General features: G+C 43.0%; 1 protein-coding gene and 2 non-coding genes across 3 annotated transcripts; 2 read left to right on the forward strand and 1 right to left on the reverse strand.

The window, feature by feature from the left end:
* Positions 1–744: 744 nt before the first annotated feature.
* On the reverse strand, positions 745–20,796 carry ACAA2 (acetyl-CoA acyltransferase 2). Its single transcript, XM_070421139.1, has 10 exons — positions 20,693–20,796; positions 15,694–15,860; positions 13,434–13,562; positions 11,946–12,062; positions 9,974–10,121; positions 7,741–7,916; positions 7,125–7,254; positions 4,195–4,265; positions 2,100–2,254; positions 745–1,152 (listed from the first exon to the last, which is right to left on the reverse strand). The coding sequence occupies exons 1-10, from the start codon at positions 20,706–20,708 to the stop codon at positions 1,068–1,070; spliced, it is 1,194 nt and encodes a 397-aa protein (XP_070277240.1). The 5' UTR covers positions 20,709–20,796; the 3' UTR covers positions 745–1,067.
* An 812-nt stretch (positions 20,797–21,608) lies between these two features.
* LOC139014778 (small Cajal body-specific RNA 17) lies at positions 21,609–21,747 on the forward strand. The gene has a single exon (XR_011472329.1). It is a non-coding gene; the product is annotated as a small Cajal body-specific RNA 17 (non-coding RNA).
* Positions 21,748–21,834: 87 nt separating this feature from the next.
* Positions 21,835–21,909, forward strand: LOC139014751 (small Cajal body-specific RNA 18). The gene has a single exon (XR_011472307.1). It is a non-coding gene; the product is annotated as a small Cajal body-specific RNA 18 (non-coding RNA).
* Positions 21,910–23,574: the final 1,665 nt, after the last annotated feature.

A 23,574-nucleotide genomic window follows, 5' to 3' on the forward strand; every position in this document is an offset into this window, starting at 1 on the left:
ATCTAGAAAAGTCAAATTCCTTGAGAGAAAGTAGATTGATGGTTGCCAGGGGCTGTAGGGAGGGAGGAATAGGGAGTTGTTTTTTAAAAATGTGTATTTTTATTGATTTCAGAGAGGAAGGGAGAGGGAGAGACAGAAACATCAATGTTGAGAGATAATATAATCATTGATTGGCTGCCTCCTGCACGCCCTCTACTGGCGATTGAGCCCCAACCTGGCATGTGCCCTGACCATGACTGAGAATCCAACCATGACCTCTGGTCGGGCTTTTTTTCTTTTGTTTTGTTAATCCTCACCTGAGCCTATTTTTCCCATTGATTTTTATAGAGAGTGGAATGGACGGGGTAAGGGGGAGAGAGAAAGGAGAGAATCATTGATGTAAGAGACACATCCACTGGATGCCTTCCACATGCGCCCCGAACTGGGACTGGGAATCGAACCTGCAACTCAGGTATGTGTCCTTGACCGAGAATCGAACCCATGACCCTCTGGTACCCAGGCCGACGCGCTAACCACTGAGCAACGCCAGCCAGGGCAGGGAGTTATTGTTTAATAGCCACATAGTTTCTATTACAAGATGAAAAGAGTTCTGGAGATGGGTGATGATGGTTGCACAACCATGTGAGTGCACCTAATGCCACTGACTGTACACTAAAAATGGTGAAGATGGTAAACTTTATGTTACGTGTATTTTACCATAATTAACATTTTTAAAAATATAAAAAATGACAGGAAAGGATTAGCTGAGTTTAGGCAATATTTATTCAATTTCCTTGAGATCACATTATCTAAGGCATAAATGGTGATTATCTGGCAAGGATACAACTGCTCTGAAGGCCTTGTATAGCCGGATTTTAGTTCATAATACATCATATTGATGTAAACCTGAGAGAACTTATTCTGGCATGGGCTCTAATCATGGGAAACGCATCTCTCCTCACCATCCCTTCGTGAAACTCCATCACTTTCCGTGGGGGGCGTGGCCAGTTCTGCAGCTGCTCCCATGGTCACCGGGTCGCTGGGCCTGGCCAAGGAAGTCAGAGTGGGCCATGGCGGGCGCCGTGCTCTCAGGCCATGCTCTCAATGATGACTGCGATGCCCTGGCCACCTCCAATGCAAGCTGACCCAACGCCGTACTTCCCGCCTCGGCGCCTACGGAAGAAAGCAGTGGCTGAAATCTACTCAAATAAAGAATTAACGAAGTTAATTAGATAATTAAATAGAATTACTGATAACCACATATGTATTATTCATTCGCATTCAGATCATAGTCTCAATGTTTTCCTCATTCCTCAATATTAGTTTATAGTCACAACAGGAGAAAGAATTAGGAAAACTGAATGTTGTTTTTTTTTTTAAAGTAGTCGTGGCAAGCTGGGGATGCGGGCCTCTCATCCACAGCATGGGGTTTGTTAAAATTGCCCAGAATAAGGCCTACTTCTAGAGATTCCAAGTGCAACTGAGAAGTCTGAAAGGGCAAAACTGATTACTATGCCTGGAAACGCTGGTGATCCAGGACAAAAATAAGTACAACACAACCCAAAGCAGGATGACATTTCGTGTAGCCAACAGAGGTGTCCTTTGTCAGACTGCGTATGTCTGCATAGGAGATATGACAGCCTGGGCAGCTTACGCTCACGAACTCCCAAAGTACGGTGCGCAGGCTGGCCTGACAAATTATGCGGCAGCGTACTGTCCTGACCTGCTGCTGGCCCGCAGGCTTGGCATGGACAAGATCTAGGAAGGCCAGGCGGCGGCGACTGGAGGCCAATACAGTGTGGAAAGCACCGATGGTCAACCTGTTGCCTTCACCTGCTAAGATCTGGACGCAGGGCTTGGCAGAACTACTCCTGGAAGCAAGGAGCTGCGGCTGGAGGCCTGAATACCCCTCACAGTGCCAAGAGCAGAGCCGCTAACAAGTCAATGGACTCATCTCTAAGGAGAGCTGAAAAGGGGTCCCACATAACTTGTTCCTGGTGAGAAGCAGTGCAAGGGGGATCTGAGGAAGAATGAAAATGTTGGGGTGTTCTGGAGAAACCTAAATCCATGCATGTCTACAAAAGAGGCAAATCTGAAATGCAACGATTTCTAGCGAGTACCTTAATTCGTGAACCAGGTGTGCGGTAATTCTTGATCCAGATGCTCCCAATGGGTGACCCAAGGCGATGGCTCCTCCATTTATATTGGTTTTACTTGGGTCAAGACCTAAATTCCTCTCAACAGCCAAGTACTGGGCAGCAAAAGCTTCATTCACCTTCAAAACAAGGGAAGGGAAGGGGAGAGACAGAGAGAAACATCAATGTGAGAGAGAGACCTTGTCTGGTTGCCTCCCGCACGGGTCCCAACCAGGGCTGGAGATCGAGCCTGCAGCTGAGATATGTGCCCTTGAGAATCGAACCCGGGACCCTGCAGCCCGCAGGCCAATGCTCTATCTACTGAGCCAAACCAGCTATGGCCACAAACTGCTTTTTAACTGAGAATTGTTTAGTACTCTTGATAGGTAATTTTGCTTGTTGTTGTGGTGGTGGTTTTTTTTTCTATTTAAATTACCTTGCAAGGTTGTTTTAATTTATTTTTAGTTGTTCTTTGTAAAAATATAAGGTTTGAAAATGTTAACTTTCAGTCAAATGCATCCCTTAGAAAAAGGAAGTCCTCAGTAATATTATAAGTGAAACCAGAGGCAGAGCCCATAGGTTCTGGAGCCAGACAGACGGTTTAAATGTTGGCTGTATGCATGTTCTTTGAACTCTCTTGACACTCACATTTCCTCAGTAGTAAAATGTGACTGCAGTATCATCCTAAGGTTATTGTCAAGGTTAAGTTAAATCATAGGTAGTAAGTATCTAGTGTATTACCTGACACAGGGCAAGTACTAAAAAATGCTTGCCATTATTTATTATTATTACTTCCCAGTATTATTACCCATACTTCCAAGAAGAGACTGATAGATAATTAAGAATAAACCTTCAGAGCCAGATACATAAGAGGAATGGTTACTATGTCAAAATGTGGTAGAACGGAAAAGTGTCATATTGTATCACACTTTATGAGGCTGGCTATGAGAATGACCTTACTTCAAGTTTTTAAGCACTATATTTTCATATGATCTTAGTTAGGGAATTCTACAGATAAGGAAAGTGATTTTAAGAAAGGTAATGTGTGGGGGGAAGGGGGAGAGATCAACCGAAGGACTCGTATGCATGCATATAAGCATAACCAATGGACACAGACACCAGCGGGGTGAGGGCATGAGCGGGGGTTGGGGGGAGGGGGATAAGGGTACATATGTAATACCTTAATAAAGAAAAAAAAAGAAAGGTAATGTGTTTAGAGTTGGGATCAAAATTGAATCGTGTTCTTTCCTACTGTATTTTATTCTCTCTCAAGATGGTGCTCTATTTGTCCTTAGATTCAACATTACTTTCCCATTTTATATAGTTCTGCTCAAGGAGGTACTAAGAGTCCTAGAATATGTTGTGGAACTAGGCTTGTGAAACTAGGCTTTTGAACCTAAGAAGAAACCACCATATAATCATCAAATGTTCCAAAGACAATCATAGCAGGGTGTTAAGAGCTATGTCCTTGAGTACTTATACATCTACCAGAGGCCCAGTGCACGAATTCATGCACGGGTGGGGTTCCTTGGCCTGGCCGATGATCAGGGCCGATCAGGGGCTGGGAGTTTGGCCAGCCGCGGGAGGTTGGCTATGGGAGCATACTGACCACCAGGGGGCAGCTCCTGCATTGAGCATCTGCCCCCTGGTAGTCAGTGCACATCATAGCGACTACTCAACTGGTCAATTGGTTGATCAGTTGTAAAGGTTGCTTAGGCTTTTATATATAGAGATAAATGATAATGAATAGCTTTGCAGAGCTGATATATTTCAATAGAGTTTTAGGTATGAAATCTAAAGTCAGAAATTTAGTGGTACCTATTTGCTGATACGAATATGGTAAGTAAGCAGCTCCCTGGAGGCTCTGAACTGTTGATTACTGCCTTTTGGGTGAGAGATTACCACAGAGGGAATCACACAGAGGGAAAAGGCCCATTTGCTACCAATTTAAGTAGAGAGATTTTCTTTGTTCTATTAATTATTTACCAACGTCAAGCAGAAAGAGCTATAAAATACCAAACTGAAGCCATTTATGCTCTGGAAGTTGGGTTAGTCATGTTGAAAACAGTAAAATACTTACCTCTACCATATCCATGTCCTTAAGACTCAGCCCTGCTCTCTTCAGTGCCCCGGTGATAGCAGAGACAGGACCTGTATTAGCACAAAAATCCATTTCATCTTATATTTATTTATGCATCAAATTTTTCCATCTTTACTCAACAGGTAAATAATGTGACAGCTGGTAGTAGCCACAAATCTTGCTACCTTGAAAGCACATTATTAAATGATGTAACAATAAAGAAACAAAAAGTGAGACCTGTATTCATTGCAGTGTTATTTACAATAGCCAAGATCTGGAAGCAGCCCTGGCCAGCATTGCTCAGTGATTAGAACTCCGGCCTGCGCGCCAAAGGCTCAAGAGTTCAATTCCCAGTCAAGAGCATGTACCTGGGTTGCTGGTTTGCCCTTGGTCTGGGTGCATGAGGGTGGCAACTAGTCTATGTGTCTCTCTCACATCAATATTTCTCTCTCTTCCTCCCTTCCATTCTCTCTGAAATGCAATGGAAAAAATATCCTCAGGTGAGGATTAACATAACAAAAGATCTGGAAGCAGTCGAAGAGTGGATGAAAAGCTGTGGTACATTCACACAGTGGCTTTCCCCCTTCTGTGTGGGTCTGCAGCCAATCTGCAGGGCTAAGGATTGCTATGTGTTGAATAATTGCATAACGAAGGAACAATTATTCTTAGACATTAGACTGATGAATCCATCCCCGCCAGATACTCGATGATCTATTCTCCTCTGCTTATTAACCCAGTGTTTTTCACGTGGGTAGCTGTGTGATTCTATACTGCCACCGAAAGATGGACTGGCTGGGGACATCTGACACTGTGGGACAGCTGGCATGTACAGCTTTGGTCAAGCCTGGAGGGAAAAGAATATTCCTTCCACATGCAGTCCTTGTACTAGGAGGGAAACGCCCAGGCCCTGGAATAGAAGGAAGGCCAACGACATTTTCTTTGCTTACTCATTATGTTAATGCATCAGAAACGGTTAAATGAGGCTAAACTGAAAAAGAACTAAAAAATAACTACTTACCCTTATCGGATAAATCTGATTGATCATCAAAACCATCTAGGTGCAATGGGTGAATTTTGATGATCATTTGCTGTTGGGAACCACTGCTCTAGATGCTGAAGTGATCAATGCCATAATGATATACAGATATTTAATTTTTCAAGCTACCTTTCATCTCTATGACAAAGGTATGTCTTGCTGATAGCAGGTAGATGAAAGCTAATACACTTTAAGGCTATAGGAGAAAAAGGTTGACTTTTTAACAGATGTTTACATGGTCTGCAGTTTTTGGTGACATAATTTGCAACACAGTGAATTTTCTTAGAAATTCTGTGCAGGACACAGCAGCAAATGTGGTGGGTACTAACCTAGTCCCAAATCAGCATCAGGGTGTTGTCTGAGTAGGACCTGGAGGCTGACACACTAAAGGATCTTTGAGAAGGCAGCTCAGCAGCAAGGCATCCCTTCTATCTGGGGACCTACTTCAAAAACCAACTTAGTAGAAAATGGCCTAAGTTCATGAAAAAAGTCTTTGGGCCTACCAAGAATCTGAATCTAAACCCCAGGGCAGGCTTCTCCTTGGGGTATGAGGGTAGAGATGGAATAGATCAGAACCTTTGGGCACCAATTTTATTTTTGTGAGGTGCCTAATTGGCTCCATTTCCCCAGAGAATGATGACAGGAACTATTAAAGTTCAGCAACAGATGTGAGGGCGACCTGGCTGCAACATCTGTCACCCCACTGATGGCCAGGTTGAACTGGCTGGCTAGGCGGGGTCCCCTTCCTCCCTCACTGCTCCATGTGCGTCCCTCCCGAGGCTGTGCACTTGGCCGAGGAGGACGACCTTCCCTGATAGAGGAGGGACCATTCTTTAGTCCAGGGTAGACGCTAGCTGTGCTCCCCAGCCAGAACCTCCAAACCAGCTCTCCAGGTCCATTTCCCAGACCAGACACATCCAAAGGAGGCGCTGCGTGTGACAATCTGCCTTTCTTTCTCTTTTTCGGTTAATCTTCACCTGAGGATATTTTTTCCATTGCTTTTTAGAGAGAGTGGAAGAAAGGAGGGAGGGAAGGAGAGAGAGAAACAGCAATGTGAGGGAGACACATCAACTGGTGACCTCCTGCATGTGGAGGGCTAGGGATCCAACCTGCAACCCATGTACATGCCCTTGATCGGGGATTGAACCACAACGCTTTGATGCAAGGGCCGGAGAGCTAACCACCCAGAACAACCGGCCAGGGCGGCAGTCTGCCTTTCTTAAAAAAAAAGAAATAATTTCATAAAATAAATAAAAAATAAAATTCAGCATCATCTGCGATTCCTAGGAGTGCATTTTGTAAAAAGCCTTTTGTTCTATCTATTTCTCATTCATATTTTTTCAGCTAAGACCACACATGCTTGTAGGGAGTTATAAACCTCCTCCTGCCAGTGCTTTGCTAATTGAGATATACTGTTTATAATTCTTCATTTCCCTAGTACGCCTCAGCGGAGACAGGTGAGTATTACTCTGACTTCCTGAGACAACACACGGTTTTCTCACTCACACGGACATTAATGACCACACGCAATACACCTGACAGGGTGTTCATCTGCTCACAGCCCTCTCTACAATGCCCCAGGATTTTCCCCATCTCGCTTTTAAAGAATCTTGTCAGTACTTTGTAATTCTTCTCTGTTATTTTCTGTCTGTTAATTTTAAACAATTCAAATGGACAAGAAGACATGATAACTGCCCACAAGGAGTTTACATGGTCTTGGTTTTCCTACGGAGACTAACACAGTTTTTCATAAAGACTGGTTGTTTAAAAGACTGATTATCAATCTCTTTCCCACAACTGACCTTGATTTGGCTACTGTTTCCGGAATGAGAATGACAAAGAAGACTTAGCTCCAGAAATAGAGCAGAACCAGTGTATATAACTACCAACTTACCAATGCCCATGATAGAGGGGTCGCAGCCAGACACAAAGTAGCCCACAACTCGTGCCAGTGGTGTGAAGTTATGTTTTTTAACAGCATCCTCACTAGCTATGACAACAACTCCAGCACCATCAGATACCCCCTTGGAAACAAAAACAGAAGATTAACTAGAGAGTACAGAACCCAGTTAATCAAAGTGAAGCAGTACTATTAGGATTATGGCATTACATAGGAAGCAGTGCCATAATTTGTGCTAGTGGTGGATTAAAGAGATTGTAGGCACACAATACAAATGGAAAGAATGCCAAGGAAAAGCCTATAGCCAGATGCAGATAGATATAAGGAGAAATATGATGAATTGTATATATGAGAAAGAAAAAATTATGAAAACTAAAATAATAAACCAGGCAGATTCCCTTCTAACGTTTTGAAAAGACTATGAAATGGAAATATAAGGGCACCTACCGAAAATATTTTGAACTTCAAAAACCCAAATTAATAGAATATGAGCTTGATTACTTTAAGCTACATAACTAAAGACTAGCATGAAAAGTATCTGAAAGATACTGCATGATTATTTTGCATCAAAAATTGAGAAGAATTCAAGAATATCTGTGAAGCTACCTACCGACGCGTTCCCCGCAGTAACGGTTCCTTCCTTCTTGAACACAGGTGGGAGTTTATTTAACTGTTCCAGGGTTGTTTGGGGCCGGGCATGCTCATCGACCTGCATGGTCTGTTTTCCTTTCTTTGTCTTCACCTCAATTGGCACCATCTCACTGTTAAAGTAGCCAGCATCATTAGCTGAAATAGTTGAAGGAATATAAGAATGGGGGAAAGAAAAGAAACTAAGTCAAACATATCCTTCAATTTAATTTCTGGTCTACTTTCATATGAGCCTTTATTACTTATGAGACCCAGACCCAGCCGACCCCACCCCCGTCAAGCCCCGCAGGGCGGGGGGCGCAGCCTCAGATCCCCCGGTGCCGGGAGCTCAAGGGCGTGATGACCATTTGCATAGTAGCTCTTTATTATATAGGATAACTTACTTGCCTATTGGAGGATTTAATATGCGATCATGTTTCTATGCAGATGCATTCTGCACCTTTTAAAATTATAATTTTCTTTTTTACTACAGTTTTTTTCTGTACAAGGTGCTGCTAAATCTTAGCAGTATTTGTTAGCTACACGTGTAATGACACCACATGGATTGAATGCCCTTTAAAAATCTTCTCTGGGTGAGGTAAGAAGTAACTAAAGAGTTACCAAGTTGCACAATAATGTCATATACACTTAAAAGTTTTCAAGGACAGATTTCATGTCCAGTGTTCTTCGCACAATGAGAAAGAAAGATACCAAGTTGCCTACGTCATGAGTAATCTATGCCTGAGATTTAATGACAAGCAACCTGAAGAAGTTCTAAGAGTGATTATTGAGCAGTTCTAAGTAAAACAGTTTACGGCCTCCGCTGACTAGAGTGGACTATAGCAATCAGAGCCTCAAAAATGGGATACGGCAGGAACACCACCTTACTTCTGATAACACTTTACAGCAGGCTAAGCGTTTCCCTTAGTTGGTTTTCATAACAGCTCTATTAGGGAAATAGGGAAAGCAAATATTTTTTCTCGCTATTATTAGAGATACATATTTGTCTCTATTTTACACATGCTCAGTGAAGAAATGACTTGACTGAGGTCGGATAAGATGTATGTGGCAAAGCTAGAAACAGAACTAATAACTCCTGACCTCTAGACCAACAGCCTTCCATTTTAAATGTGTAACTAAGAAATTCAGGATGACCCGGAGGGCCTCACCACTCCACTTATCCCTCTGAAACGCCGAGACGGACTTTATCCTTCCTGCTCCAAGTAAATATTTAATGCCCTAAATAAGAGTTTCCATTTGCTTCTAGGAGTTTCATTTTAAAAATCTTTCTCAGAAGACTAGTAGATTTCTTCAACTCCCCACACTGAGAAAAGAACTGCCTGTCGCTGTTTGAACTGGTGGAAGAGCAGTGTGCGGTGTTACCGGGGGCACCAGAGCCAGGGCCTTGGGCTCGTGCTAAGTCTCCCAGGCAGGTGCGATGATTCTCAATTAGCATAAAAGGATACCCAACGGGTCTTTTCCAAACACATCATCCCCTCCTTGTGAATACAACATGACTTATGGAGGAGGGCATCCTCTCTGTCCCAGTAGCCCCAGTGAGCCATCATCTCTAATAGTGTACCATAGCTCTCAGAGTGTTCTACTGGCAAAGGTGCCAGTCTGGGTAGGGCCAATTAACAGTACCACTTTTTAGTAGTATGAATGTATTTCCAAAGAGACGTTTCCAGTTAGTTTTACAATCATTAATCGAGTATCTAAATCATCTGAAAACAAAGGAATGACAAAAAAAAGTAATTTTCAAAAGATTTAATTTTAAACTAATATTATTATATGAACATTATCTGAAACAATAAAAATCCTTCCTAGTTTTAAAAAATTGAGGTGTAATTGACATATAACATTATACTAGTTTCAGGTATACAACATAATAATTCGGTATTTGTATATATAGCAAAATGATCGTCACCATAAGTCTAGTTAACATCTGTCACCAGGAGGAAGTTACAAATTTTTTTTCTTGTGATGAGAACTTTTAAGATCTCTCTTAACAACTATCAAATATGCAACACAGTATTATTAACTACAGTCACCATGCAGCACATTATATACCCAGAGCTTATTTATTTTATAACTGAAAGTTTGTACTTTTGACTCCCTTTTCATCCATCTCACCAAGCCTCCCCCCCATCCCCCCCCCCCCCCCCCCCCCCCCAGTTTTCTTTCTATGAATCGTTACAATGTCCTGTTTCACTAACCGGCTTTCCACCTCTGCTGGGACTGCAGGGCGTATTTGTCACAGTCTTCTCTGCTTATTTTATTTTGTGCAGCAAGATTCTCTGCAGTGATTCCCATGGGCAGTTTGACATGCTGATCGGTTAATCCTGCCCACAAAGTATCTTCCAGCTATTAAAACACATTAACAATAAAGTGATTTGTTAAAGCATGTCTTTCAAAGTAATATGCTATAATTTCTTTAACCTTAAGCAATGAAGAGTTCCAAAAAATAAAAGTGAAATTAGATTTTCTGATAGCATTACTGTTACTAAATTATTCGAATTCGCTTCTGAGACATTTAAAAAAAGCATTCAATGACATAATAAAATGACTCATTCTCCTCTCTCTCTAAGCGTGGGGCTCTGAAGAGAGCCAGCAGTGCTAAATGTGCAGGGTGAGAGCACAGGAAGTTACTCCACAATCAATACCTCTCAAGGTTACATTCCGTAGGAAACCTAACACTGAGTCCTTACGCATGCCCCCTACTGGGGATCGAGCCCACAACCTGGGCATGTGCTCTGACCAGGAATCAAACCGTGACCTCCTGGTTCATAGGTCGACTCTGAACCACTGAGCCACACTGCCCAGGCTCCGATCTATCTTTCCAAAGGTTTTTCTCAAATACGTTTGGTGTCTAAAACTATCTCATCTTTTCTAAGGCTTATTCCTTTCAACTTTCAAAAAGGCTAGGTGAGAGATTAATGAACAGTGTAAATCAATCACTATAACTGAAAAAATGTTAAAAATATAAAATGTCATTAGCCCTTTCATATGGGAAGGACAGCATACTACCCATCAGTCTTTGTCAGTACTATCATTCTCATGTTGTATACACTCTATTCAAAGAGAATGTTTTCTGTGATGAAGAAGAAATCTATTCAATGGAGATTGCTCCAGAAAGAAAACTCCCATAAATCATGGTAGATTTAATTACTTGGTTTACTAATGATTCAGCAGACATTAATTCAATCTTTGCCTATCTTTTTGATCTGCTTCCTTTCTTCTTCCATTTCCCCCAAGTGTTCATTCCCCTACCAGAGGTATGCTAAGATAGAATCTAATTTTATGTGGATTAAAATGTTCAAACTAGGCCAGCCGGTGTGGCTCTGTGGTTGAGTGTCGACCTGTGAACCAGGAGGTCACGATTCGATTCCCTGACAGGGCGTATGCCCGGGTTGCGGGCTCAAACCCCAGTGTGGGGTGTACAGGAGGCAGCCAGTCAATAATTCTCTCTCATCACTGATGTTTCTATCTCTCTCTCCCTCTCCCTTCTGCTCTGAAATCAAGAGAAAAAAATATATATGTACAGTGGGGCCTTGACTTACGAGTTTAATTCGTTCCGTGATGGAGCTCATAACTCAAATTACTTGTATGTCAAATCACTGTGACGTTCGCTGCGCCAACTAGCGGTGGGGTATCTGAAGCTGGCTCGTAACCTGAATTTTTTTGAGCTTGCAACTCAAAGCAAAAAATCGGCCTTGAGACGGCTCGTATCTCATAAAAACTCGTTAGTCGGGACACTCGTAAGTCAAGGTCCCACTGTATTTTTTAATATATTTTATTGATTTTTTTTTTACAGAGAGGAAGGGAGAGGGATAGAGAGTTAGAAACATCGATGAGTGAGAAACATCGATCAGCTGCCTCCTGCACACACCCTGCTGGGGATGTGCCCGCAACCAAGATACATGCCCTTGACCAGAATCAAACCTGGATCCTTCAGTCTGCAGGCCAATGCTCTATCCACTGAGCCTTACCGGTTAGGGCAAAAAATATTTTTTAAAAAGAGTCAAAACTAACAACCAAAATAGAGTTTTGAAATACTTTACGAAATTCATATAATTTATATCTTGCCAATCCCCTATTAATAAAATTGGTTTCAAAATCAGTTTTCTCTCTCACCAAATGGTGTTATTAATTAGCATAATAGTTTGAGAAATAATTTTTAATTTTAACCTTGAGATCTGCTCCCAACTTGGTTCCAAAGCGTATGTTTCTGGCACAGTAGGGAGCCTGGCTCATGCTTTCGGTTCCTCCACACAAGACAACTTCAGCAGCTTTAACAGAAATTTCCTATTTAAAAACAAACAAACAACAACAAAACCCTTTTATTATGACAGAAGTGCATATTAAAAAGTATGTGTTAAGCAATAAACTAATATTAAGTCTAATAAGTAACTATCATAGCTTACAGTGTTTCAAAAGGAAATACTTTCACAGTAATTTTAAAGCAAATGCTAAAGTATCCATTCCCAAAGTACATGGGTGGGAAGGGAGAACTACAGTCTTCAATCATTTGTACACAAGTAACAAATCCTACCTACTTTTTGGTGAGGAATGGTAATTCTTAACTCAATACAAATCTTGAGTTTTGTCTGGTTTAAATGTACAGACTACCAGCATATAATAAAGAACAAAAGCAAGATTTATCCTATTTAAAAAGGCAAAAGCAAGATTTATCCTATTTATTATGGACGAATCTGAAGGAGACCACAGATTTACAAGAACCAAGTTAACCTAGGAGACTCATACAAAGGGCCCATTTCATTCTTTCAACTATTTGCATTTCTCAGGAAAGAAGCAAATCACAAGCCTCCAAGAACCCGACGTTTGAAATGACTGCTGGGAAAATCAGGACCACTAAGATATACTGTTATAGAAAATTATTCATGACAAAATCATGTTTTTAATTTTATTTTGTAATAAAATAAAGACAAATAAAATTGGATTTTATTGTATGCCTTTTCCCTGTGCTCAAGGGAACAAATCTATTTGCCCAATCATCCCTTATACTGACCTCTCTTAACACATTGTGTACCCCATAGAAATCTCTAAGACATACGCCAGGGACCACACGTTTTTGGGCAAACTGCACGTTATTTAATCATCATAATGCACTTTAGGTGTTGTTTTTCAATAATTATAACATTTTTATTTACAAAAACAATTAAACAATTAAAGTTCCTAGTACTTTTTTAACGTATGGTGCTGCGTAAAACATTTTCCTCTATGAAGAGGGACCAAACAAAATTTACATAAGTATCTAGATTAGCTCCTTTTTCCATGGGCGTGAGAAACGAGAACACTCGTGAGCGGTCCTTAACAGATGGCGCGCGAAACACGAGAAAACTCCTGAGCGGTACGCAATGTGTTAATAAACATCCTATGTAATAAAAGGCTAATATGCAAATTGTCCCCTCCACCGGGAGTTCGACCAGGGGGTGGCATTGGCCGGCCAGCTGCCTACGGGCCCCTCTCCCTGGGCGGCTGGGCCCAATCGGCCCCAATCGGGGCGGGTCAGCTGGACCCCACCTGTGCATGAATTCGTGCACCAGGCCTCTAGTTATAAAAACCTACAGTGTTATACAGTGCTATATTAAATAGGGCATTTTCTCTAATGACTTCTAATATATTTCAGAGAATTAAATATAATATTGGCCATACCTGACATCCACTCACAACGGACTGGAAACCAGAGCCACAGAGCCTGTTCAGAGTGAGAGCTGGGGTCTCTATTGGGACACCCACCCGCAAACCAACATGCCTTGCCAAGTACGCAGCATCCGAAGAACTCTGGAACACAGGGAGAAGAAAAAGAACTTCCTCTATAAATCTAGGAATTAAGGACAAAGTATATGGAAATGTTGGCAACCTATCAAAAATGATAAACTACATGGCTCTAAGGTAGGACACAACACATATAGTTACAGCATGTTTCATATAATACACGTGTTTATGATTTAAATAAAAACAAAGCACAAGAGTAATGATGCTGGCCATTCAGATATGCAAAGAGAAGCCATAAAGTGCTTCCTTTAAGTACAGAAGTGAAAGTTTTCAAATTAATAAGGAAAGAAAAAATGGTATGCTGAAGTTGCTAAGACCTACAGTAAGAACAAATCTATGCATGAAACTGCCTAGTTTATAAGCTAAACTTTATCATAGGTATGCATGTATAAGAAAAAGACATAGTGTATGTATACAGGGTTTGGTACTCTCTGTGGTTTCAGGTGTCCACTGAGGGTTTTGGAATGTACACCCTGGGAATAACATGGGATCACTGTACTTTTTTATTCTTATTGAATTCACTGGGGTAACATTAGTTAATAAAATAATATAGAGTTCAGGTGTACAATGCTATGGTATATCATCTGTATTTGTATTGTGTTCACCATCCCAAGCCGTCTCTTTCACATTTCTACCCTCCCCTACCTCCGCCCATCCCCCTTTCCCTCTGTTAATCAACATACTGTTGTCTGTCTATGAGGTTTTCATGTTTTTTACTTAACACCTTCACTTTTTTCACCCAGCCCCCCCCCTACCTTCTCCCCTCTAACAGCTGTCTGTTCTCTGTATCGATGAGTCTGTTTCTATTTTGTTCGATAGTTTGTTTTGTTTATTAATGATAACGAGGCTGAGGCCTGCTGACTTAGGGAGGGGAGAGATGAAAAACTGGTTAGGAGAGTAAGAGGTGCTTCCCAAACTTAAAAATGCATATGGGGCATTTTGTTAAAATGTGGGTTCTCAACCAATAGGTCTAGGACTGCACAGAATTCTGCATTTCTAAACATTTCCCTAGTGACGCAATGTGCTGGTCCAAGGATCACACTTTGAGTAAGAAGGAAAAGAAATAACTTTAAAAACACACAATAATAACAACAGCAGTTACGGTGGAGAAAGCTAAAGCAAAATTGATAAAATGTGAAGAATTGGCCCATCCAGCCCTAGTTGGTTTGGCTTAGTGGATAGCGTGTCGGCCTGTGGACTGAAGGGTTCTGGTTCAATTCTGGTCAAGGGCACGTACCTCGGTTGCAAGCTCCCTCCCTGACCCAAGCCCTAGTCAGGGCTCGTGAGCAGGAGGCAACCAATCAATGTGTCTCTCTCACACTGATGTTTCTCTCTGTCTTTCCCTCTCTCTAAAAATCAATGGAAAAATATCTGGAGTGAGGATTAAAAAAAAAAAAAGAATTGGCCCCTCCAGGTAAAAAGGCTTTGTGGTACTCACTGTCCTGTTTTTAATTTCTTTTTTAATCCTTACTTGTGGATAGTTTTATTGATTTTAGAGAGAGAGGACGGGCAAAGGAGAGAGAGAGAAACACTGATGTGAGAGAGAAACAATGATCCGTTTGCCTCCCATATGCGCCCCGACTGGGGATCAAACCCGCAACCTGGGTATGTGCCCTGACCAGGAATCGAACCCACAACCCTTTGGTGCACGGAATGATGCTCTAACCAACTAAGCCACATGGGCTAGGGCTGTTCTATTTTTTTTTTTTTTTTTTTTTACCTTTTTTTGCTTGGGTTTTCTATACCCCTTAAGTCCGTAGGAGAGAAAACCCATTAACTTCAAATAAGTCAGGGAAATTAATATATTTAGAAGCAATAAATTAAAACATTTTGTTCTACACCTAAAATTAATACGGTGTTATAAGTCAAGTATATCTCAATACAACTGGAAAAAAAACAACAACAAAATCCCAAAAACCAAGAAGCAATGAAATATATCCCAAATTAGGTATATATAGTAGTTTCCAGAATATATGCTCATTTGAGTTATGCATGTCGTTGCTTCTGGAGTCAGAGAATTACTCAAATCGTAAATACCTTCAACTATGGACTGATTCGCCATTATGACATGTTCAAGGAATTATTTTTAGAAACTGATGAAGCAACAGGAATGAATGCCATCCTCTGGCCGACTAACCTGCATGACATTGCCCACAATGACACTGTCAATAGTCTCAGGTGGCACTTTGCCTGCAGCCAAGGCAGCCCTGGCAGCAAATTCAGTCAGGTCGGTAGCTGTGAAGTCTTTCAGAAGGCCTCCGTAAGCCCCGAAGGGTGTGCGCTTAGCAGCGACGATGAACACACCTATTGCAATAAGAGAGGTTTGTAAGCAATCACAGATGAGTCAGTGTCCTTTCGCATGCTTTAAATAAGCTCACTGCGAAATAGTACTGTAAAGTAAATTTTCAATTAGATAACTGGAAACCTTTGCATATACTGGGTCTTCCCCAAACTATCTGAGCACTCGCTTCCACATCTTGTCAAGAAACCATGGCACTGCCCTGGCCAGGTGGCTCATATGGTTGGAGCGTCCTTCTATGCACCAAAAAGTTTCGGGTTTGATTCCCAGTCAGGGCACATACCTAGGTTTCAGGTTCGATCCCTGGCTGGGGTGAGTACAGGAGGCAACCAACTGATGTTTTTCTCTCACACGGATGTTTCTCTTTCTCTCCTTTCCTCTCTAAAAAAATCAATAAAAACATGTCCTTAGGTGAGGATAAAAGAAAAGAAACCATGTAACTTTTAATGATGGATTTGTGTCTAGATATTGACCTATACTTGAGACCATTCAGACACTGTACTACTATTGGTATCTAAGTATAGTCCCCCTGTTTTATGCTAGTGATCTCTTTCCATGGAACAAACTAAACCTGCCCTAAAACAAAAAAATACCTCAGCTTCTCCTTTCATTCCAGTTGAGAAATTCACAGTCTAAAAGAGGAACAATATGTAACTATAATTTAGAAGAGATCCATTCTCTACAAATATAATATTCAGGTATTTATAAAAGGCCACAAATATTAGTTTGGTGTGTTGTGGAGACAGTAAAAAGTTTAGTGGTTACCAGAGGGTAGGAGGGGGAAGGAGGGATGAATAGGTGGAGCACAAGTGAAACTACTCTTTATTTACTTATTTTTTAAATATATTTTTATTGACTTCAGAGAGGAAGGGAGAGGGAGAGAGAGATAGAAACATCAATGATGAGAGAGAATAATTGATCAGCTGCCTCCTGCATACCCACATTGGGGATCAAGCCCACAACTGGGCATGTGCCCTGACTGGGATTGAGCCGTGACCTCCTGGTTCATAAGTCGATGCTCAACCACTGAGCCACACCGGCTGGGGGAAACTACTCTTTATGATACTGTAATGGTAGATACATGCCATTATATACATTTGTCAAAACCCAAGAACTGCATAACACAAAAAGTGAACCTCAATGTAAACTATGGACTTCAGTTAATAATAGTATCAGTATTTGCTCATCAATTGTAACAAATGTACCACACTAATCGTTAGGTGAATGATTCTGGTTCTCAAAGTGACTGAGGCAGACCACCCGTATCACCTGAAGGATACATTCTTGCAGAGGTAAGTGGGCCCATTGAGTTGTTTATTGCTTTGGAGAAGACAGCTCTTACTAAGCCCACGCCACATGGCAACAAGCCACCTGTGTTAGCCTAGAGCTTTCGCTATAAATCTCCTGTGTTTGCTCACAAACCCCTTGTGTTAGCTCCTGGCTTTGGCTTCCAGCCACCTGTCAGCTCGTGCCACTCGGCTATATATAACAAGCCCCATTCCTCTCCTGGGTGTAAAGATCTGCCATTTCACTACTAAGGCGTGGCTTGTCAGTAAGTTACCTTACACTCGATGTAATTTTGGAGTTGTCAGCCTCTTTCTGAGGTCTCTTGGCCTTGGGAAGTTTTCTCAAAACTAATGCTAGATGTTAATAATAGGAGATACTTGGATGGGATGAGGGAGGTATATGACCACTGATTTATCAGAAATAATGAAGGCTAATTCCATGTTTCTCCATAAGCTTCCTTTCATGAGTTTCTCCCTGTACTTCATACCTAAGAGAGCATTTTTGTTTGGAGAAGTGCTACTAATGGTGAAATATGAGACACTAACCAAAGAGTATATGTGGAAAATAAAAACAAAAGCAAGAACTTTCCCTTTAGTTAATGATACCACTTCTGTTTACTTGCGCTTCCAGACCGCAAAGGTTATCTTGAGTACGGCTAACACTAAAATACAATTGTTTTGAATGGGAAGATGGCATTAAACATATTTTTAAAATAATCTGGGATGTGTAGGTATAAAGACTAGACAATTTAAAGGATTTTTTTCTTACAATTTCATAAACTGGACAACATGTCAATAATTATTTGAGCTGATGCCAAAGTTATGTAGCTGTTAAAAGGTCTAAAATGTAACAATCTTTACCACCAAACTACAATCCTGTTTATTTTTAAAGGCCCTGAAAATTCAGAAGCTAAATATTTCCAAAAACTTAAAGACAGTGAAAAGACATTAATCTAGAGTGCAGTGACTGGAGGAAAAAAAAACAACACAAAACAAAACACAAGAGAAACAGGAATTCTGCCTGCTTTTTTTCAAAAAAATTTTTTTATCACATTGTTAGATTAACACTAACTTGTCATTAAGCAAGTGCAGGCAGCAACTAAGACAAATGAAGAAAAACTGCTACTTACTGTATCCCTTCCAGTTTTAGGATTAAAGTAATGTGGCAGCCTGATTGCCTTGCTACACAAACAACCCAAAGCTACTGAGCAGGGAGGAGCACTCATACCAAACACTGGGATGGGTGTTAGTAAAAAACTGGGGGTTGGATTCTGATTGACAGAAATCTGATAAATTGGTGATCATCTTTACCAACGTCTATCAAGCTCACATTCAAATGTGTCCTTTTCCCTACAATAACCAGTCACATGTTCTCTCTTACCCACTAGTCCTCCAAGCACCCGGCATGCCACTGAGAAGTGCACACCACTAATGGGTGCTAACTAGCCAATAACAATTGGTATGTGAGGCTTAAGGCCTGGGTTGTAGGCATAGCCACTCATTTTCTGTGTCATTACAGACGAGCTATTTTACCTTTCTGGAATCAACGTCTTCATCTGTAAAACAGGGAAATGGTTTGTAAAACTATGATCACTAGCTCTAATACCGTAGTACTCTGTATCACAAACTTAATACATTTTATACTTCCTTAATACGGGGGTTGATGTAATTCTTTTCCCTTATTGGGTTCATAGTTTTCATCAAATTATCAGAGGGGTCTGTATTATACAAAAAGGGTAAGAAACCACACATACAATGTTAAATACAAATCATAAAAAGGTTTTCTTTTTGAAACTGTGCTCATTACCAGGCCGCTTTTAAATGAACTGGGTTTTTTGAACACCTTGTCCAGGAAAAAACAAACACTTGCTGTTTTATTGATTAAATGTAGTAAATTCAGAACTGGAAAGAACCCTGGCAAGTTAGACCCAATTGTAGGAAATAGGGTAACACTACATTTTTGCCTCGGGATACTTATTTTTCACTTGAACTGTTGACATGCCCTTTCAGCCCTTCTGAGCTCCAAATCCCCTTATCCAGCTGCCTACGCGACACCTCCACATGAGCGCCAAGTTTTCTCTTCCAAATCGATCCTCCAGCTTTCCTCGCCCTGTAAGACTTCAAACCAGAAGCCTAAAGTCACTGTTGACATGTCCTTCTCACTGACTGGCCAACTATCACCAAGTTCTATCAAATCCATCTCCAAGTCTATCTCAAGTCATCCCTCCCTCTCTTCCCCCAACTCCTTTACCCTCCAGCTAGGGTCCAAACCATCATTTGTTGTAGCCTGGACCTCTGGCTAAGATTCTTGTATTATTATTGTTGTAGTTTTGTTAATCTTCACCTGAGGATATTTTTCTCATTTTTTAGAGAATAGAAAGGAGGGAGGAGAGAGAAACTTCCACTTAAGAGACACGTGGAGCAGCCCGCACCTGCCCCTGGCAGTGGCCAAGTACCTGCCCTAGACCAGGAATTGAACCCTCGACCCTTCGGTGCTCAGGGTGACTCTCTAACCACCAAGCCACACCGGCCAGGGCTCCAATAGATTCTGAAATGTTCTTAAATTCTTCCGGTTGCTACAGAGACAGTTTTATGACCCTGACAAAATCTGGGCAGAGTGGAAATCGGGTCCCATCATTCCCCTACTTGAAAGGTTTTCTATTGTCGTCCACTAAATTCAGAATAAAACCCCACAGCTCCAGGCTTCACAGCCAAGAACGTGGGTTCTCGGATCCTGCCAAGCGTTTTCCTGAGGGCCTTGACATGAAGTGTTCTACCCGAATGTTCCATTCGTACAATAAGGCTAAACTTCCATATCCTCAAAACTAAAATTCCATTGACTGTGAGCATTTGTTAGGAAAGGGAACTGACATCATCTTTTTCTTTTTTTAAGTTGATAACCCTGGAATGTATGTATTTAGGGTCTGCACTTTCTCGGAGACACTCAAGGGGAAGGGAATAAGACAGGTCTTCCCACAGAACGCCAGCAAGCACTTTGGGGGAGCAGGGCACTCAGCAGAAATTCCCTGGCGACTCTGGGAGAACTCCCCGCAGGCCCTGCCCCTCCCCTCCCCCCAATCCGATCCGAGGCAGCCTGGCTCATCCGAGCTGCGCCCCTGCGTTCCGGGGTGGCTCGGGTGCACGGGGTTCCGGGGTGGCTCGGCGTCCCAGGGTGCCTCGGGGGCAGGGAGGGGTCCCGAGGTGCCTCGGGTGCACGGCGCAGCTCCTTTCCAACAGCTGAACTTGAACTAGGTGGATCACTACTGCACGAAGGAGGAGCATGGCCTCCAAGGTCAGAGGCCAGGGAACCGTGGTCTCCACTCTCAAATGCAAATTGCACGGAAGTCCCAGTCGCCCCAGGCTTACAAGTGCTTCCTCCTTAACCCAGACCATCCTCTGGGGTGGACGCTGCTGGTTTTTTCAGTCCCCTTTACTGGTGTGGAGACTAAGCTGTAAACCCAGGACCCCCGACTCCCCGCCGAGACCGGACGCGAAACCGGGCCTGGGGAGGGCAAGCCCGCCAGCGGGCGAGGAGAGGGGGCGCGGCTCACCTCGGAGAAGGGCCATGGCGACGGCAAGGGCAGGCGGCACAGGGGTTCTCCTCCGCGATGCAAAGGGAACGCCGCCAGCACCCAGACCTTAAGGGCGGGGGGCGGTGCCCGCGAGGCCCCGCCCGCGCCCTTTCACCTACTTCCGGACCCGCGCTCGCCCCGCCCGCTGAGCTCAGCTCCCCTCCGGCCTGACGCTGCGGTCCCGGCGCCATCCCTGGAGGGACCAATCGCTCTGGGGAGGAGGGCCTTGCAAGTGTTTTTTTTTTTTTTGCCCCAAATCATTGTCTTTAACCACTTGAGTGCCAACCAATATCCTAGGAACTATGCTAAAATCGCCAAGGCATTTTTGCTGATTTTACAGCAGTTTAGGAAAAAAATTATGAATCTCAAGTAAATGAAGTTACATATTCAAAAACTTAAGGACACCTTTACTACATTTGTTTTCTGCACTTAGGTGCCATCTGTCACTAAAGAGTGAACTACTAGCCTCTAATAGTGACACGGCAGGAGGAGCGCGATCGCGCTCCCTGGCACTCTAGGGGTGAGACTGTACCTGTCTCCAAATCAAGAGAATGACGTGACTACCCTATCCATCCTTCCCCGGCCTCTGTAACTAATCTTCCCTTTCTTCCCGCCTGCGAATTCCCTGAAACCTCGGGTGAGACTTGCGGCGACGCGTTGCACGGGTTTGCGGGAGGTGGTCCAGATGGGCGGGACCGGACGTTGTGTGGGCGGGGCTTGGAGGACGGCTCGGCGATTGGTTGAGTGGCTCCGGGGGCGGGCTTTGGCCTAGAGCTTGGGCTGAGGCCGAGGCAGCTAGGCGGCGGCGGTGGCTGGGTCGGGTTGCAGAGTCGGGGCGGGGGGGGTGGGGGGGGTTGGTGTGGGGGCGCTGCAGCCAGGGTCGTAGGGCAGGGTGTCCCCGGGTCCCCAATGAAGCCCCGGGTGAGCCTGCAGTATTTTCCTTATATGATTGGGCCCCACGGCTGGCGGCCACGCCTGCCCGGAGCCTAAGAGGATTATAAAAGGTCCGGCGAAGTGGGGCCGGGGGCCCGGGGCGGGGGGCGGGGGGCGGAGAGGGGCAGGGGGTCCGGCTGGAGGTGCGGGAGGCGTGGGGAGGCCGCCTCTGCTGTCACTGTTAGCCCTGGTCGGTGATGAGGAGACACTGCGCAATCTGAGTCCTGGGGACCCGCTGATGGCGAGTGCTCGGACTGAGGCCGGGCGAGCAGGCGGCGGCGGGGCGGGGAGGCGGTAGACCCACAGCTCCGGCGGGAGGCGAGCCAGGCGGCTCTGGGCTTGGCTGCGTGGGTGGAAGGGTGGTCGAGGCCTTGAGGTTTTCTGTGATGCGGGCGGGCGTGCTCCTCCCCTTCCCCCCCCCCCCCCCCGCTTTATTTACAACGCCTGGGTGGCCCTCTCACGTTGTTTTCTGATTGCATTTTTTTTTATTGTAAAAACTTTTGAACATAAAGAAGATCCACCATCTATTCTGTAGTCTGCAGTTGGTAACATTTTACCATATTTGCTGTATCACATCCTTCCATCTGTTTTCTTTAATGCAGAACTTAGTACAATTCACCGCACATATTAGAGGTCAATATTTATTTACGGTTCTTCTTAAGGCAAGATTCTCATGCAATCAAATGTACAAATCTTAAATTGGATGAGTTTCGCAAATGTATACACTCTTATAACCCAAACCACTCTGGGCTATCAAATATAGTTAGGACACGTCCTTCATCCAGAAACGTGCTGCATATGCCTTGCCGCAGGCCAGCCACTGTTCCCTTTTTCTCATCGTCCGCTGTAATCTGACCCTCTGCTCTGCTCCTTTTTCCTTCCTGTGGGTTTAAGTGAACCCTGAACTTTGGCAGTCGACTCGGTACACACTTTAACAAATATGTATGCTCCTTTTTCATAAGTGTATATAGTCCATGGAATTTGGACTTTGAGTTGATCAAAGCTTACTGCACACTTGATGGTGGGCTTTTTTTTTTTTTTCCCTGCATCTCCTGGAAGATGAACAGGGAATGATAATAAAAATGAAAGCTGCCATTTTTGGACACTGTGTGCCCAGCAATTAAACCAGGCGCTTACATACATTGTGTAACATTTGCACACCCAGGTGGTATAATAATTACTCTATAAAATAGAATAACACACATTTCTTCCACATCAGAGAAATCTGAATTGAGGGGCATTCTGCAGCCCCATGAGATAGGGGCTCTTCCTTTCTCGTAAGTCAGGAAGCTTAGGCTCAGAGAAACCGAAGAACTTCTAAAGATTCAAAACTAGAAAATGGCTGAATTAGAATTTTGAGCCCTCAATTCTCAGAAGCCCAAGGCTCGTGTTGTGTCCAGGGCTTACAGGATGTGGGATATAGGAGTAGGGGAGAAAAAGACAGGTATCGTTAGCTAGATGTTACAGAAAACAGGAAAGGAGGAAACAAAGTATTTGGAAAGAAATCTGGCTAAGGATAACTTTCTATGCTTGTCAATATATGGTGGTTTAGTTTCAACTTCACTATCTTTCTCTTGTTTCTAAATGATAGGGTTAAGTCAATTTTATCTTTTAAATGTCATTTACACACGTGTAACAGAAATATTTCTTATTATGAATGACCGTGAACGCTCACCTACTAGGGGGAAAAAAAGGATAAATGCGTCTTTACCTGCTGGTGCTATTGAGAAATGTTGATTAGAAGTAGATGAAGAGAAGTAAAATGCTTGGATAATGATGCCATTTGAGATGTGATTTTTGTGATCCATAAAAACAGCTTGTCCATGAGTGAACTTCCATTAAGTTTCATGTTCAAGGCAAAGCACTGGGAATGGCTTTTAAAACCATCTCCATTGTACTTTAGCTAATTTTTAATAGGTAACAAGAAT

This window comes from Myotis yumanensis, unplaced genomic scaffold, assembly GCF_028538775.1.
Source record: "Myotis yumanensis isolate MYYU_CA2020_CCGP unplaced genomic scaffold, mMyoYum1.0.hap1 SCAF_7, whole genome shotgun sequence".
Lineage (NCBI taxonomy): Eukaryota > Metazoa > Chordata > Mammalia > Chiroptera > Vespertilionidae > Myotis > Myotis yumanensis.

Bases quoted from the DNA above. Each gene is read 5' to 3' on its own strand.
- ACAA2 (XM_070421139.1), bottom strand. The intron at 7,917-9,973 runs GTTAGTGAAACA...CAACTATTTCAG, and splicing joins CCAGCAGAGGTGGAAAGCCG to CTAATGATGCTGGCTACTTT. The intron at 2,255-4,194 runs GTAAGTATTTTA...CTTGTTTTGAAG, and splicing joins AGGACATGGATATGGTAGAG to GTGAATGAAGCTTTTGCTGC.